The sequence below is a fragment of the Oncorhynchus gorbuscha genome, linkage group LG01 (assembly GCF_021184085.1).
Source record: "Oncorhynchus gorbuscha isolate QuinsamMale2020 ecotype Even-year linkage group LG01, OgorEven_v1.0, whole genome shotgun sequence".
NCBI lineage: Eukaryota > Metazoa > Chordata > Actinopteri > Salmoniformes > Salmonidae > Oncorhynchus > Oncorhynchus gorbuscha.
The window spans coordinates 11,162,956-11,177,795 of NC_060173.1; the positions used below are offsets into that span (position 1 = coordinate 11,162,956).

General features: G+C 41.8%; 1 protein-coding gene across 1 annotated transcript in view; it reads left to right on the forward strand.

The window, feature by feature from the left end:
• The window catches only part of LOC124033001 (calcium-independent phospholipase A2-gamma-like), a 37,461-nt gene extending 34,586 nt beyond the window's left edge, over positions 1-2,875 (forward strand). The window contains exon 10 of the mRNA XM_046344936.1: positions 2,279-2,875. Within this exon, the coding sequence (XP_046200892.1) occupies positions 2,279-2,556 (278 nt within the window). The 3' untranslated portion in view covers positions 2,557-2,875. The remainder of the gene's footprint in view (positions 1-2,278) is intronic.
• Positions 2,876-14,840: the final 11,965 nt, after the last annotated feature.

A 14,840-nucleotide genomic window follows, 5' to 3' on the forward strand; every position in this document is an offset into this window, starting at 1 on the left:
TACCTGCCCTCCAGGACACCTACACCACCCGTTGTTACAGGAAGGCCATAAAGATCATCAAGGACATCAACCACCCGAACCACTGCCTGTTCACCCCGCTATCATCCAGAAGGCGAGGTCAGTACAGGTGCATCAAAGCTGGGACCGAGAGACTGAAAAACAGCTTCTATCTCAAGGCCATCAGACTGTTAAATAGCCACCACTAACATTGAGTGGCTGCTGCCAACACACTGTCATTGACACTGACCCAACTCCAGCCATTTTAATAATGGGAATTGATGGAAATGATGTAAATATATCACTAGCCACTTTAAACAATGCTACCTTATATAATGTTACTTACCCTACATTATTCATCTCATATGCATATGTATATACTGTACTCTACAACATCGACTGCATCCTTATGTAACACATGTATCACTAGCCACTTTAACTATGCCACTTTGTTTACTTTGTCTACACACTCATCTCATATGTATATACTGTACTCGATACCATCTACTGTATGCTGCTCTGTACCATCACTCATTCATATATCCTTATGTACATGTTCCTTATCCCCTTACACTGTGTATAAGACAGTAGTTTTGGAATTGTTAGTTAGATTACTTGTTGGTTATCACTGCATTGTCAGAACTAGAAGCACAAGCATTTCGCTACACTCGCATTAACATCTGCTAACCATGTGTATGTGACAAATAAAATTTGATTGGATAGAAACAGCACTCATCTGTTTCACTACCGATACAACAGACACAGCACTCATCTGTTTCACTACTGATACAACACAGAGAGACACAGCACTCATCTGTTTCACTACTGATACAACACAGAGAGACAGCACTCATCTGTTTCACTACCGATACAACAGACACAGCACTCATCTGTTTCACTACTGATACAACACAGAGAGACACAGCACTCATCTGTTTCACTACCGATACAACACAGATAGAAACAGCACTCATCTGTTTCACTACTGATACAACAGACACAGCACTCATCTGTTTCACTACCGATACAACACAGATAGAAACAGCACTCATCTGTTTCACCACTGATACAACACAGATAGAAACAGCACTCATCTGTTTCACTACTGATACAACACAGAGAGACACAGCACTCATCTGTTTCACTACCGATACAACACAGATAGAAACAGCACTCATCTGTTTCACTACTGATACAACACAGAGACACAGCACTCATCTGTTTCACTACCGATACAACACAGATAGAAACAGCACTCATCTGTTTCACTACTGATACAACACAGAGACACAGCACTCATCTGTTTCACTACTGATACAACACAGATAGAAACAGCACTCATCTGTTTCACTACTGATACAACACAGATAGAAACAGCACTCATCTGTTTCACTACTGATACAACACAGATAGAAACAGCACTCATCTGTTTCACTACTGATACAACACAGAGACACAGCACTCATCTGTTTCACTACTGATACAACACAGATAGAAACAGCACTCATCTGTTTCACTACTGATACAACACAGATAGAAACAGCACTCATCTGTTTCACCACCGATACAACACAGTGAATGCCGTTTTATTTGATCTATATCTCTAGGGTGGAGTGTGTTTGTAATGAGAACACTAAAAACAATCCCTCCAACATCTCAGTGTATTTGTGGTGATATTTATATTATATAGAGCATTGGTTGGGACCCAGAATCCACCACACAGCCTCCAGATATGAGTCAAACTCTATCCGTTATGTACTATAATGGCACACATCTCCTGAACCGAGACTCATATTCCCACAGAGACGTGAGGTAACATTGACGGGAACAGCTGCTGCAGTGTTACCTATAACCACAGACTTAATGGGTTCTTATTGAGACAAGTAGTGAGAATTAGTCTCCAGGTGTGTAGCTTGACAATAGTGTTAATAGAACCAGTGTTTTAGCACCTGAACTAACACTAACCTCAAGCTCACTTTCATGTCTCTGACCTGCTGTTTCCTATTGGACAAGTCCCTTCAGGTACATCTAGACTGTTTCTGCCCTCATTGACTCTCTCTCAAATTTCAGACTGTTTATTTCTGTGTGTATACTCTGTGTTTTGGGATATTCCATTGTAGCCCACAATTTATCTTTATGTTTTTGGGACTTAAACCTACATAAATGTCCCTTGGAGGAAGATATTTTTAAGAAATAGTAATTCAACGGTGATGTATTTGTGCCATTTTGACCCGTTCGTGTGTTTGTGTAACCTTCACCCCCTCCCTATTCTCCCAATCAGAAGTCCACATCATGCTCGATGCCCTCCTTCCACCCGACTCGTACTTCCGCTTCAACCCTTATTTAAACGAGGACATCGCCCTGGATGAGAGCCGTGGTGAGAAGCTGAACCTGCTGCAGGCCGAGGGCCTGCGCTATCTGGACCGGAACCAGGAGAAGCTGCAGAAAGCTGCCCGGATACTCACCAGGGACAAGACCACCGTCCAGAGGCTGACTGAGTGGGCCAAGCTCAAACGTGACATGTACGATGGTATTCCCATCTTCAACTCCAAGCTGTAGGGGAGTAGGTCCCAGGCTCCACCACCACACAACACTAACTTCACCTAAAACTGGACTCTCTCCTAACACTGAATCCATACATAGAGTAATAGAATGTATATGTTAGTCTCTGTGGTTGTAGACGGTGTATTTTAAATTGGTAGAATACGCTTGCTGTTGTGTTTTTACTGCACCCATTTACATGTTACTGCACCCATTTACGTGTTACGGCACCCATTTGTCAGTGACTGTTTGCATGCTCTGGCAGCACTTGAAGGGGAGGGTGAGAGAGAGGGGTCTGGCAACACTTGAGGGGGAGAGAGGGAGGTCTGGCAGCACTTGGAGGGGAGGGGGAGAGAGAGGGGTCTGGCAACACTTGAGAGGGAGGTCTGGCAGCAATTGGAGGGGAGGGTGAGAGAGTGGGGTCTGGCAACACTTGGAGGGGAGGGGGAGAGAGGGAGGTCTGGCAGCACTTGGAGGGGAGGGGGAGAGAGAGGGGTCTGGCAACACTTGAGAGGGAGGTCTGGCAGCACTTGGAGGGGAGAGTGAGAGAGAGGGGTCTGGCAACACTTGGAGGGGAGGGGGAGAGAGAGGGGTCTGGTAACACTTGGAGGGGAGGGTGAGAGAGAGTGGTCTGGCAACACTTGGAGGGGAGGGGGAGAGAGAGGCGTCTGGTAACACTTGGAGGGGAGGGGAGAGAGAGGGGTCTGGTAACACTTGGAGGAGGGGAGAGAGAGGGGTCTGGTAACACTTGGAGGGGAGGGTGAGAGAGAGGGGTCTGGTAACACTTGGAGGGGAGGGGGAGAGAGAGGGGTCTGGTAACACTTGGAGGGGAGGGTGAGAGAGAGGATCTGGTAACACTTGGAGGGGAGGGTGAGAGAGAGGGGTTTGGCAACACTTGGAGGGGAGGGTGAGAGAGAGGGGTTTGGCAACACTTGGAGGGGAGGGTGAGAGAGAGGGGTTTGGCAACACTTGGAGGGGAGGGTGAGAGAGAGGGGTTTGGCAACACTTGGAGGGGAGGGTGAGAGAGAGGGGTTTGGCAACACTTGGAGGGGAGGGTGAGAGAGAGGGATCTGGCAACACTTGGAGGGGAGGGTGAGAGAGCGGTCTGGCAACATCACCAACATAATATTGATTATTATCATACTCTGTAAGCCAGAGTAGATAACTTACCAATAGCCCACTAATATATCTATATAAGGCTCTGGTTAGAAGTAGTGCATTATGTAGGAGATTAAGTGCCATTTGGAACATAACTGTGGACTGACTGTTCTCCAATGAAGCACTTTTTCACCTTTTAAAAAGATCACAACCATGTATATCCTGACACTGTATAAGAGATATATCTGGGATATATTTTGGATTTAAATCGTTTGTAGTTTGTTTTAACTTTGACTTGAACCGAATCTGCCACCAATAACTGAATTTTAAAGGTTAGGACCATAAACAAACATATACCATTTTTTTGGGGGGGATAACCATCTTGTCATGTTATCAATGTTTTACTTGAATGTATGCCTCAGAGATAGAATAATGGCTGGTCACTTGACATTTCTGTTCCTTGTACTTTTTAACACCAATGCAGCTTGTGGTCCTTCATTTGATTGTTTTAATGTTGACGGTGATATTGGTACATTCATCAGGGTGCAGATGTTTTGACATGTACTGTATAAATCCTTCATTAAAAAAAATGTACCAATGTATTTAGAGGAAGATGTTAGCCACTGACCTGGTTAGTTCACACATAAAGCTGCTTTAGATCAGAGTAGAGTCCTAATCAGGATCCATGGCTTAAGATGCTAAATGTTCACTCCTCACTTGTTTGATTTTAAGAATGCGTTACGGAACAATGACTTGACTGTTGTATTATTATTTATTATTATTATTATTAAATTGTAGCTATAATTTGAAATGCATTAAGATTTAAAATGCTCCTGAATGAAGTCTTCTGCCTCTGTGTTATTTACATTTAAATCCATGCTGATTTTATTTTATTTTTTAGCTTAGTCATTTGTATCCTTCTATAATTGATTAGCATGAGCGATGCTGATGTTCTGCATCCACTAATAACAGGTTGTGAACACTTTCCTTTCTCCAATTTGCTGTTTTCCAGACATGGGTTCAAGTACTATTTGGCAAACACTTGAAGAAATTGAACGGGATCTTCAGCTCATACAAATTCATTATTTTACGAATTGGCTGCAGGCCTGCGCTCTCTGGACCGGAACGGGTGCCGTTGTTGTACACGTGAGCGCTACTTTCAAAACTACTGGCTGAAATTACACAAAACCTTGTATAACGCATTTTTTTTTTTTTTTTTAAAGCTGTGCTTGATTCAGCTTGCATGGCACAATAGAACCAATAAGATAGTCCCAAAATGCAAACCCCGCTCTCCAGGAAGGCTAAAGAAAATGCTCAACGTATTTGAAAGATTTCCAATAGTATTTGAACCCAGGTCTGTTATCTCCATCCTAGCTACCCTGAAGTGCTGTTTCCCCTTTGCTATGCTATCGTCTGCCATGTTATTATTACTGCTAGTTTGAATCATGCCGGTGTAGCAGAGGGACTGTATACTATTATTGGCTGCTGCTTACTGCACTGATACTGTTGCTCGGGCTACAGTAGTGCTTGTGGCAAGTGAACGATGATGACATAGCTTAAAGATCTTACACAGCATAGACTCATTTCAACTATCAAGCATCTCAGATCAGGAGTGCTGGTCTAGGATCAGGTCCTCTCTCCAGATTAATCTAATTCATTACGGTCAAAAAAGTCAAACGCTGATCAGTAGTCTATAGTTCCCTACCAAGCAAGAAGGCAGTAAATGAGTTAGTCATTTTTGCTATGTTAAATACGTGCTTAATGACGTGGACAAGTATCCTGTCTGTGTTTTGGAGGAAATGGGGGGTCATGTTAGCAGTAACTTCATAAAGGTACTGTGAAACCAAGGTAAATTAAAGCCGTTTTTCTCAGTTCCACGCTATGAGCAGTTACGGCCTTTTTTGCTTGGTAGGGCAGTGTGCTACTCTGAGATGTTTGAAATAGGGTCCCAGGTTGATGACTGTGTAGTCAGGATGATGTCTTCGGTCCCTCAGGAGGGATGAAGACAAGATGGACAGAGATATTGACTTGATTTCTTTTAAATACCGTTCTCCTATTGATCCCATGTAAGCAGTGTGTGTGTTGAACATGTATATTGTGTAATTAAAATGCATCAATGAAACACTCTGACACTTCTTGCATAGTTTATTATGGATATTATATAATTATCTGAGTACTGCTGTTTTTCCCCCAGTAACAGACAACTTGTTGATAAAGCATGAAGTGTACATAGTTTATTATGGATATTATATAATTATCTGAGTACTGCTGTTTTCCCCCAGTAACAGACAACTTGTTGATAAAGCATGAAGTGTACATAGTTTATTATGGATATTATATAATTATGTAACAGACAACTTGTTGATAAAGCATGAAGTGTACATAGTTTATTATGGATATTATATAATTATCTATCAACAAGTTGTCTGTTACTGGGGAAAACAGCAGTACTCAGTTTATTATGGATATTATATAATTATCTATCTGAGTACTGCTGTTTTCCCCCAGTAACAGACAACTTGTTGATAAAGCATGAAGTGTACATCGTTGATGTTTTCTTGCATGTTTTTTTACCTGGGTGATACAACACATGATGCACACGGCACCATTTACATAAACTGAGTGTACAAAACATGAGGAACACCTTCATAATATGGACTTGCACCCTTTTTGATCTCAGAACAGCCTCGATTCGGCGGGTCATGCTGATGAGATGCTGGTCCATGTGGACTCTACAAGGTCGGGTCAGGGATGCTGGTCCTGATTCCACAGGGATGCTGGTCCATGTGGACTCTAGCGTTCCACAGGGATGCTGGTCCAGGTGTTGTTCCCACAGGGATGCTGGTCCATGTGGACTCTACAAGGTGTTGAAAGCGTTCCACAGGGATGCTGGTCCATGTGGACTCTACAAGGTGTTGAAAGCGTTCCACAGGGATGCTGGTCCATGTGGACTCTACAAGGTGTTGAAAGTGTTCCACAGGGATGCTGGTCCATGTGGACTCTACAAGGTGTTGAAAGCACAGGGATGCTGGTCCATGTGGACTCCATGAAAGCGTTCCACAGGGATGCTGGTCCATGTGGACTCTACAAGGTGTTGAAAGCGTTCCACAGGGATGCTGGTCCATGATGACTAATGCTCCCCTCAGTTGTGTCAAGTTGGCTGCATGTCCTTTGGGTGGTGGAACATTCTTGATACACATGGGAAATTGTTGAGTGTGAAAAACCCAGAAGCATTGCAGTTCTTGACACTTAAACTCAATTGTCTCGAGGCTTAAAAATCCTTCTTTAACTTCTATCCTCTCCTTCATCTACACTGATTGAACTGAATTTAACAGGTGACATCAATATGCAATCATAGCTTTTACCTGGTCAGTCTGTCACAGAAAGAACAGGTGTTCCTAATGTTTTCTCACTGCTATGTAAATACATGCTGATTGCCTCCACTTTTACCCTGGTGGTTCAATTTACTGGGCTTCCACTGATCTTATGGAGGATTCAGACTGAGTGTATATATTCATACTACAGATGCACCTGAGGAAACACCAGCTGGTGAGTGAGAGTTTGAAGGTAATTTGAAGCGGTTTTCCCTTCCCAGCTGCGCCACATATGCGACCCAAAGGAGAAGGTGGGATGACTGTGCAAGGCTGTGCTTAGGCACCTGGGTAACCGAGACAGCTGCTACCCGGAGATGGATCACCTACCCGCCCCCCAATCCCTAGAGCATAAACACCGGGCGGCCACGGACCGCTCTGTCCTCGATTCTTGCTGCTTACATGCATGGAGGCACAAGGAAGGCCCCACAACCGCCCCACCACCATAATGTCTTATATACTATAATCATTCCATATAGTGAGAAACGGCTACAGGAAATGACACCATAATGTCTTATAAACAGTAATAGTTCCATGTAGTGAGAAACAGCTACAGGAAATGACACCATAATGTCTTATAAACAGTAATAGTTCCATGTAGTGAGAAACAGCTACAGGAAATGACACCATAATGTCTTATAAACAGTAATAGTTCCATGTAGTGAGAAACGGCTACAGAAAATGACACCATAATGTCTTATAAACAGTAATAGTTCCATGTAGTGAGAAACGGCTACAGGAAATGACACCATAATGTCTTATAAACAGTAATAGTTCCATGTAGTAAACAGAAATGACACCATAAGTTCCAGTAATAGTTCCATATAGTGAGAAACGGCTACAGGAAATGACAACATAATGTCTTATATACAGTAATAGTTCCATGTAGTGAGAAACAGCTACAGAAAATGACAGTAATAGTTCCATATATAATGTCTTATAAACAGTAATAGTTCCATGTAGTGAGAAACGGCAGAAAATGACACCATAATGTCTTATAAACAGTAATAAATGACACCATAATGTCTTATAAACAGTAATAGTTCCATGTAGTGAGAAACGGCTACAGGAAATGACACCATAATGTCTTCTAAACAGTAATAGTTCCATATAGTGAGAAACGGCTACAGGAAATGACAACATAATGTCTTATATACAGTAATAGTTCCATGTAGTGAGAAACAGCTACAGGAAATGACACCATAATGTCTTATATACAGTAATAGTTCCATATAGTGAGAAACAGCTACAGGAAATGACACCATAATGTCTTATAAACAGTAATAGTTCCATATTGTCACGCCTTGGTCATTGTATTTTGTGTTTTTGTTATATGTTTGGGTAGGCCAGGGTGTGACATGGGTTTATATGTTGTTTTCGTATTGGGGTTTGTATTATTTGGGATCGCGGCTGATTAGGGGTGTTGTATAGGCTTGGCTGCCTGAGGCGATTCTCAATCAGAGTCAGGTGATTCTCGTTGTCTCTGATTGGGAACCGTATTTAGGCAGCCTTCGTTTCGCTTTGTATTTCGTGGGTGAATGTTCCTGTCTTTGTGTAGTGTTCACCAGATAGGCTGTAATAGGTTTCTCATTCCGTTTGTTGTTTTTGTATTTAGTTATTTCATGTATAGTCACTTTTCATTCATTAAAGATCATGAGTAACAAACACGCTGCATTTCGGTCCTGACTCTCTTCCTTCAACAGACGAACGCCGTTACACATATAGTGAGAAACAGCTACAGGAAATGACACCATAATGTCTTATAAACAGTAATAGTTCCATGTAGTGAGAAACAGCTACAGGAAATGACACCATAATGTCTTATAAACAGTAATAGTTCCATGTAGTGAGAAACAGCTACATACCTGGCCCATAGGCTACAGCTAGATTGCTCCACATACACAAGCCACTATGGTACAGTTACAGCCCTCAGTAATTGGGTTTAGACGTGATCACACTCATTAAGATCATATTTACAGACATGCCAGATGTTAATGCCAGGTGATGCCGTCATATAAATGAAATGACTGTCCATGTCCAATCTAGTAATTATGTTTCTATTGGTGCAGCCTAGATGCCTGGCACAGCTCGTAATGACAAGTCTATGAAGGTACTAAAGGGTTAATGCTGTGTGTGTGTGTTTTAAGTACACTCATGTCAGGTCTTTGCCCCCCCCCCTGTGTGTAAACATAGTTAGGCCGACTGTAGAGGCTGTTTGTGCTCAGCGTAGAGGTAGTAATGAAATCACGGATCTGAGGGAATGCATCCTCCTCTGAGATGTAAACTGAATCGACTGGTGGACTTGTTTGAACGCAATAATCGCATTAGTGATTTGATTTCTTTGCACCGTTTGGGCATAGTATCAAGCCTCTAGGGCTAGCTACCTGTGATTGCATTTCAATGACGCCTTTCAAATAAACTCTGACTGTGCAGATTTTGAGAACACATCTTGCGGTGCGTTTAGATGTGTTGTGTTGTTGCCTCCTTCCATCTGAACACTTATGTACTGTTGATGTTTACGCTTGGGGTGTCACTGCTATTCAATTATGCCCGGGATTTAGCCCAATGAATATAAGTCAATATTGGATAGGGGATGAGTTGTTTAGATAGATGATGGTGAATAGGGGGGATGAGTTGTTTAGATAGATGATGGTGAATAGGGGGGATGAGATGTGTGCTCTGGATAAGAGCGTCTGCTAAATGACGTAAATGTAAATGTAAATGTTTAGATAGATGATGGTGAATAGGGGGATGAGTTGTTTAGATAGATGATGATGTATAGGGGGATGAGTTGTTTAGATAGATGATAATGAATAGGGGGATGAGTTGTTTAGATAGATGATGATGAATAGGGGGATGAGTTGTTTAGATAGATGATAATGAATAGGGGGATGTGTTGTTTAGATAGATGATGATGAATAGGGGGGATGAGTTGTTTAGATAGATGATAATGAATAGGGGGATAAGTTGTTTAGATAGATGATGATGAATAGGAGGGGATGAGTTCTTTAGATAGATGATAATGAATAGGGGGGATGAGTTGTTTAGATAGATGATGATGAATTGGGGGGATGAGTTGTTAAATAATATAAATAATATGCCATTTAGCAGACGCTTTTATCCAAAGCGACTTACAGTCATGTGTGCATGCATTCTATGTATGGGTGGTCGCGGGAATCGAACCCACTACCCTGGCGTTATAAGCGCCATGCTCTACCAACTGAGCTACAGTTGATGATGAGTTGTTTAGATAGATGATGGTGAATAGGACGGGAATAGGACGGGATGAGTTCTTTAGATAGATGATAATGAATAGGGGGATGAGTTGTTTAGATAGATGATGATGAATAGGGGGGATGAGTTGTTTAGATAGATGATAATGAATAGGGGGATGAGTTGTTTAGATAGATGATAATGAATAGGAGGATGAGTTGTTTAGATAGATGAGGATGAATAGGAGGGGATGAGTTGTTTAGATAGATGATGGTGAATAGGGAGGGATGAGTTGTTTAGATAGATGATAATGAATAGGGGGATGAGTTGTTTAGATAGATGAGGATGAATAGGGGGATGAGTTGTTTAGATAGATGATGATGAATAGGGGGATGAGTTGTTTAGATAGATGATAATGAATAGGGGATGTGTTGTTTAGATAGATGATGATGAATAGGGGGATGAGTTGTTTAGATAGATGATAATGAATAGGGGGATGAGTTGTTTAGATAGATGATGATGAATAGGGTGAGTTGTTTAGATAGATGATGGTGAATAGGAGGGGATGAGTTCTTTATATAGATGATAATGAATAGGGGGATGAGTTGTTTAGATAGATGATAATGAATAGGGGGATGAGTTGTTTAGATAGATGATAATGAATAGGAGGGGATGAGTTCTTTAGATAGATGATAATGAATAGGGGGATGAGTTGTTTAGATAGATGATGATGAATTGGGGGGATGAGTTGTTAAATAATATAAATAATATGCCATTTAGCAGACGCTTTTATCCAAAGCGACTTACAGTCATGTGTGCATACATTCTATGTATGGGTGGTGGCAGGAATCGAACCCACTACCCTGGCGTTACAAGCGCCATGCTCTACCAACTGAGCTACAGTTGATGATGAGTTGTTTAGATAGATGATGGTGAATAGGACGGGATGAGTTCTTTAGATAGATGATAATGAATAGGGGGATGAGTTGTTTAGATAGATGATGATGAATAGGGGGGATGAGTTGTTTAGATAGATGATAATGAATAGAGGGATGTGTTGTTTAGATAGATGATAATGAATAGGGGGGATGAGTTCTTTAGATAGATGATGATGAATAGGGGGGATGAGTTGTTTAGATAGATGATAATGAATAGGAGGATGAGTTGTTTAGATAGATGAGGATGAATAGGAGGGGATGAGTTGTTTAGATAGATGATGGTGAATAGGGAGGGATGAGTTGTTTAGATAGATGATAATGAATAGGGGGGATGAGTTCTTTAGATAGATGATGATGAATAGTGGGATGAGTTTAGATGTTTAGAGTTGTTTAGATAGATGAGGATGAATAGGGGGATGAGTTGTTTAGATAGATGATGAATAGGGGGATGAGTTGTTTGAATGATGATGGGGGATGAGTTGTTGATTTGATGAATAGGGGGATGAGTTGTTTTTCCACCCAGGAAGGACGAGTTTGGGAAACACAGGTTGAGATGATGGAGCTTATACATTAGGCAATTTCAGACCTTGCCTCTCTATACCCGAGTCCCATACACAGACCTAGACGGACGTATTTATATACACCATCATTGGTCCCATAGGAATTTGTACACTGTACATTGTACAGCTTGACAATGTTGAAACAGCGGACGACAGTAAATAGGCTAAGTGTCATAAGCATAAAGAAGAGAGTTACCTGTCAGACAGTTGTGTGTAAGTGTCATAAAGCATAAAGAAGAGAGTTACCTGTCAGACTGTTGTGTGTAAGTGTCATAAGCATAAAGAAGAGAGTTACCTGTCAGACTGTTGTGTGTAAGTGTCATAAGCATAAAGAAGAGAGTTACCTGTCAGACTGTTGTGTGTAAGTGTCATAAGCATAAAGAAGAGAGTTACCTGTCAGACTGTTGTGTGTAAGTGTCATAAGCATAAAGAAGAGAGTTACCTGTCAGACTGTTGTGTGTAAGTGTCATAAGCATAAAGAAGAGAGTTACCTGTCAGACTGTTGTGTTGTGTGTAAGTGTCATAAGCATAAAGAAGAGAGTTACCTGTCAGACTGTTGTGTGTAAGTGTCATAAGCATAAAGAAGAGAGTTACCTGTCAGACTGTTGTGTGTAAGTGTCATAAGCATAAAGAAGAGAGTTACCTGTCAGACTGTTGTGTGTAAGTCACTGCAGTTCTGGCTTTAAGCAGTAGGGTGGTGTGTCCCATCTACCTTTCTCATTGTGGTTAATCATGTCAAAACGCTCCACATTTTTTTATTTAGCATTGTTATCAGGAAATATTCCAAAATGATGAAAATCAGTTATTGTGCTGCCGCTCCATAAGAGAGGGGGACAGGGGTCATCTTAGTCATTATCGACCCATTTCAAGGCTTTCTTGTCTAGCTAAGGTTCTTGAATCGTTGGTAAATGTACAACTTTGCTCTTTCTTTGTATTTAGAATGTAAACCAAATCAGGATTTAGTCCTGAGCACAGCGCTATTACAGCTACAACTTTAGTAGTGACCTTGTCAACGCTTTAGACACTAAAATGACATGTGCTGCTTTGTTTGTGGACCTGTCTAAAGCTTTTGATATTGGTGATGTTGTTTTAATGAATAAGTTGTCCTTGAAAGGCCTGAGCTCTGATGCCTGTTTATGGTTTCATGATTATCTTATAGTGACAGAACTGATGATTTATTTTATTTTATTTTATTTTTACCTTTATTTAACCAGGCAAGTCAGTTAAGAACATATTCTTATTTTCAATGACGCCTGGGAACAGTGGGTTAACTGCCTGTTCAGGGGCAGAACGACAGATTTGTACCTTGTCAGCTTGGGGGTTTGAACTCACAACCTTCCGGTTACTAGTCCAACGCTCTAACCACTATGCTACGCTGATGGGGTTAAGTCTGAATTTCTTGAAGTACATAAAGGTGAACCCCAGGCGTCGATATTGGGACCTGTTCTCTTCACTATTTAAACTCAGCAAAAAAATAAATGTCCTCACTGTCAACTGTGTTTATTTTCAGTAAACTTAACATGTGTAAATATTTGTATGAACATAACAAGATTCAACAACTGTGACATAAACTGAACAAGTTCTACAGACATGTGACTAACAGAAATGGAATAATGTGTCCCTGAACAAAGGGGGGGGGGGTCAAAATCAGAAGTAACAGTCGGTATCTGGTGTGGCCACCAGCTGCATTAAGTACTGCAGTGCATCTCCTACTAATGGACTGCACCAGATTTGCCAGTTCTTGCTGTGAGATGTTACCCCATTCTTCCACCAAGGCACATGCAAGTTCCCAGGTCCCAGACGTGCTCAATGGGATTGAGATCCAGGCTCTTTGTTGGCCATGGCAGAACACTGACATTTCTGTCTGGCAGGAAATCACGCAAAGAACGAGCAGTATGACTGGTGGCATTGTCATGCTGGAGGGTCATGTCAGGATGAGCCTGCAGGAAGGGTACCACATGAGGGAGGAGGATGTTGTTGCCGGGGATGTCTGGTGAGGACCTGTCTTACAACAGGCCTACAAGCCCTCAGTCCAGCCTCTGTCAGCCTATTGCGGACAGTCTGTGCACTGATGGAGGGATTGTGCGTTCCTGGTGTAACTCGGGCAGTTGTTGTTGCCATCCTGTACCTGTCCCACAGGTGTGTTGTTTAATTTTTTTTCTTTTAATATTTAACCTTTATTTAACCAGGTAGGCTAGTTGAGAACAAGTTCTCATTTGTAACTGCGACCTGGCCAAGATAAAGCAATTCGACACACAACAACACAGAGTTACACATAGTCAATAATACAGAACAAAAGAAAACAAAAAGTCTATATACAGTGAGTGCAAATGAGGTAAGATAAGGGAGTTAAGGCAATAAATAGGCCCTGGTGGCGAAGTAATTACAATATAGCAATTAAACAATGGAATGGTGGATGTGCAGAAGATGAATGTGCATGTAGAGATACTGGGGTGCAAAGGAGCAAGATAAATAAATAAATAATGTATGGGGATGAGGTAGGTAGATAGATGGGCTGTTTACAGATGGGCTGTTTACAGATGGGCTATGTACAGGTGCAGTGATCTGTGAGCTGCTCTGACAGCTGGCGCTTAAAGCTAGTGAGGGAGATATTAGTCTCCAGCTTCAGAGATTTTTGCAGTTCGTTTCCAGTCATTGGCAGCAGAGAACTGGAAGGAAAGATGACCAAATGAGGAATGAGCTTTGGGGGTGACCAGTGAGAAATATATGCTGGAGTGCGTGCTATGTGCTGTTACACATGGTCTGCCACTGCGAGAACGATCAGCTGTCCGTCCTGTCTCCCTGAGGCGCTGTCTTAGGCGTCTCACAGTATGGACATTGCAATTTATTGCCGTGGCCACATCTGCTGTCCCCATGCTTCCTTGCAGCATGCCTAAGGCATGTTCACACAGGTGAGCAGGGACCCTGGGCATCATTCTTTTGGTGTTTTTCAGAGTTAGTAGAAAGGCCTCTTTAGTGTCCTAAATTTTCATAACTGTGACCTTAATTGCCCACCGTCTGTAAGCTGTTAGTGGTGCATGTTCATTAATTGTTTATGGTTCATTGAACAAGCATGGGAAACAGTTTTTAAACCCTTTACAATGAAGATCTGTGAAGTTATT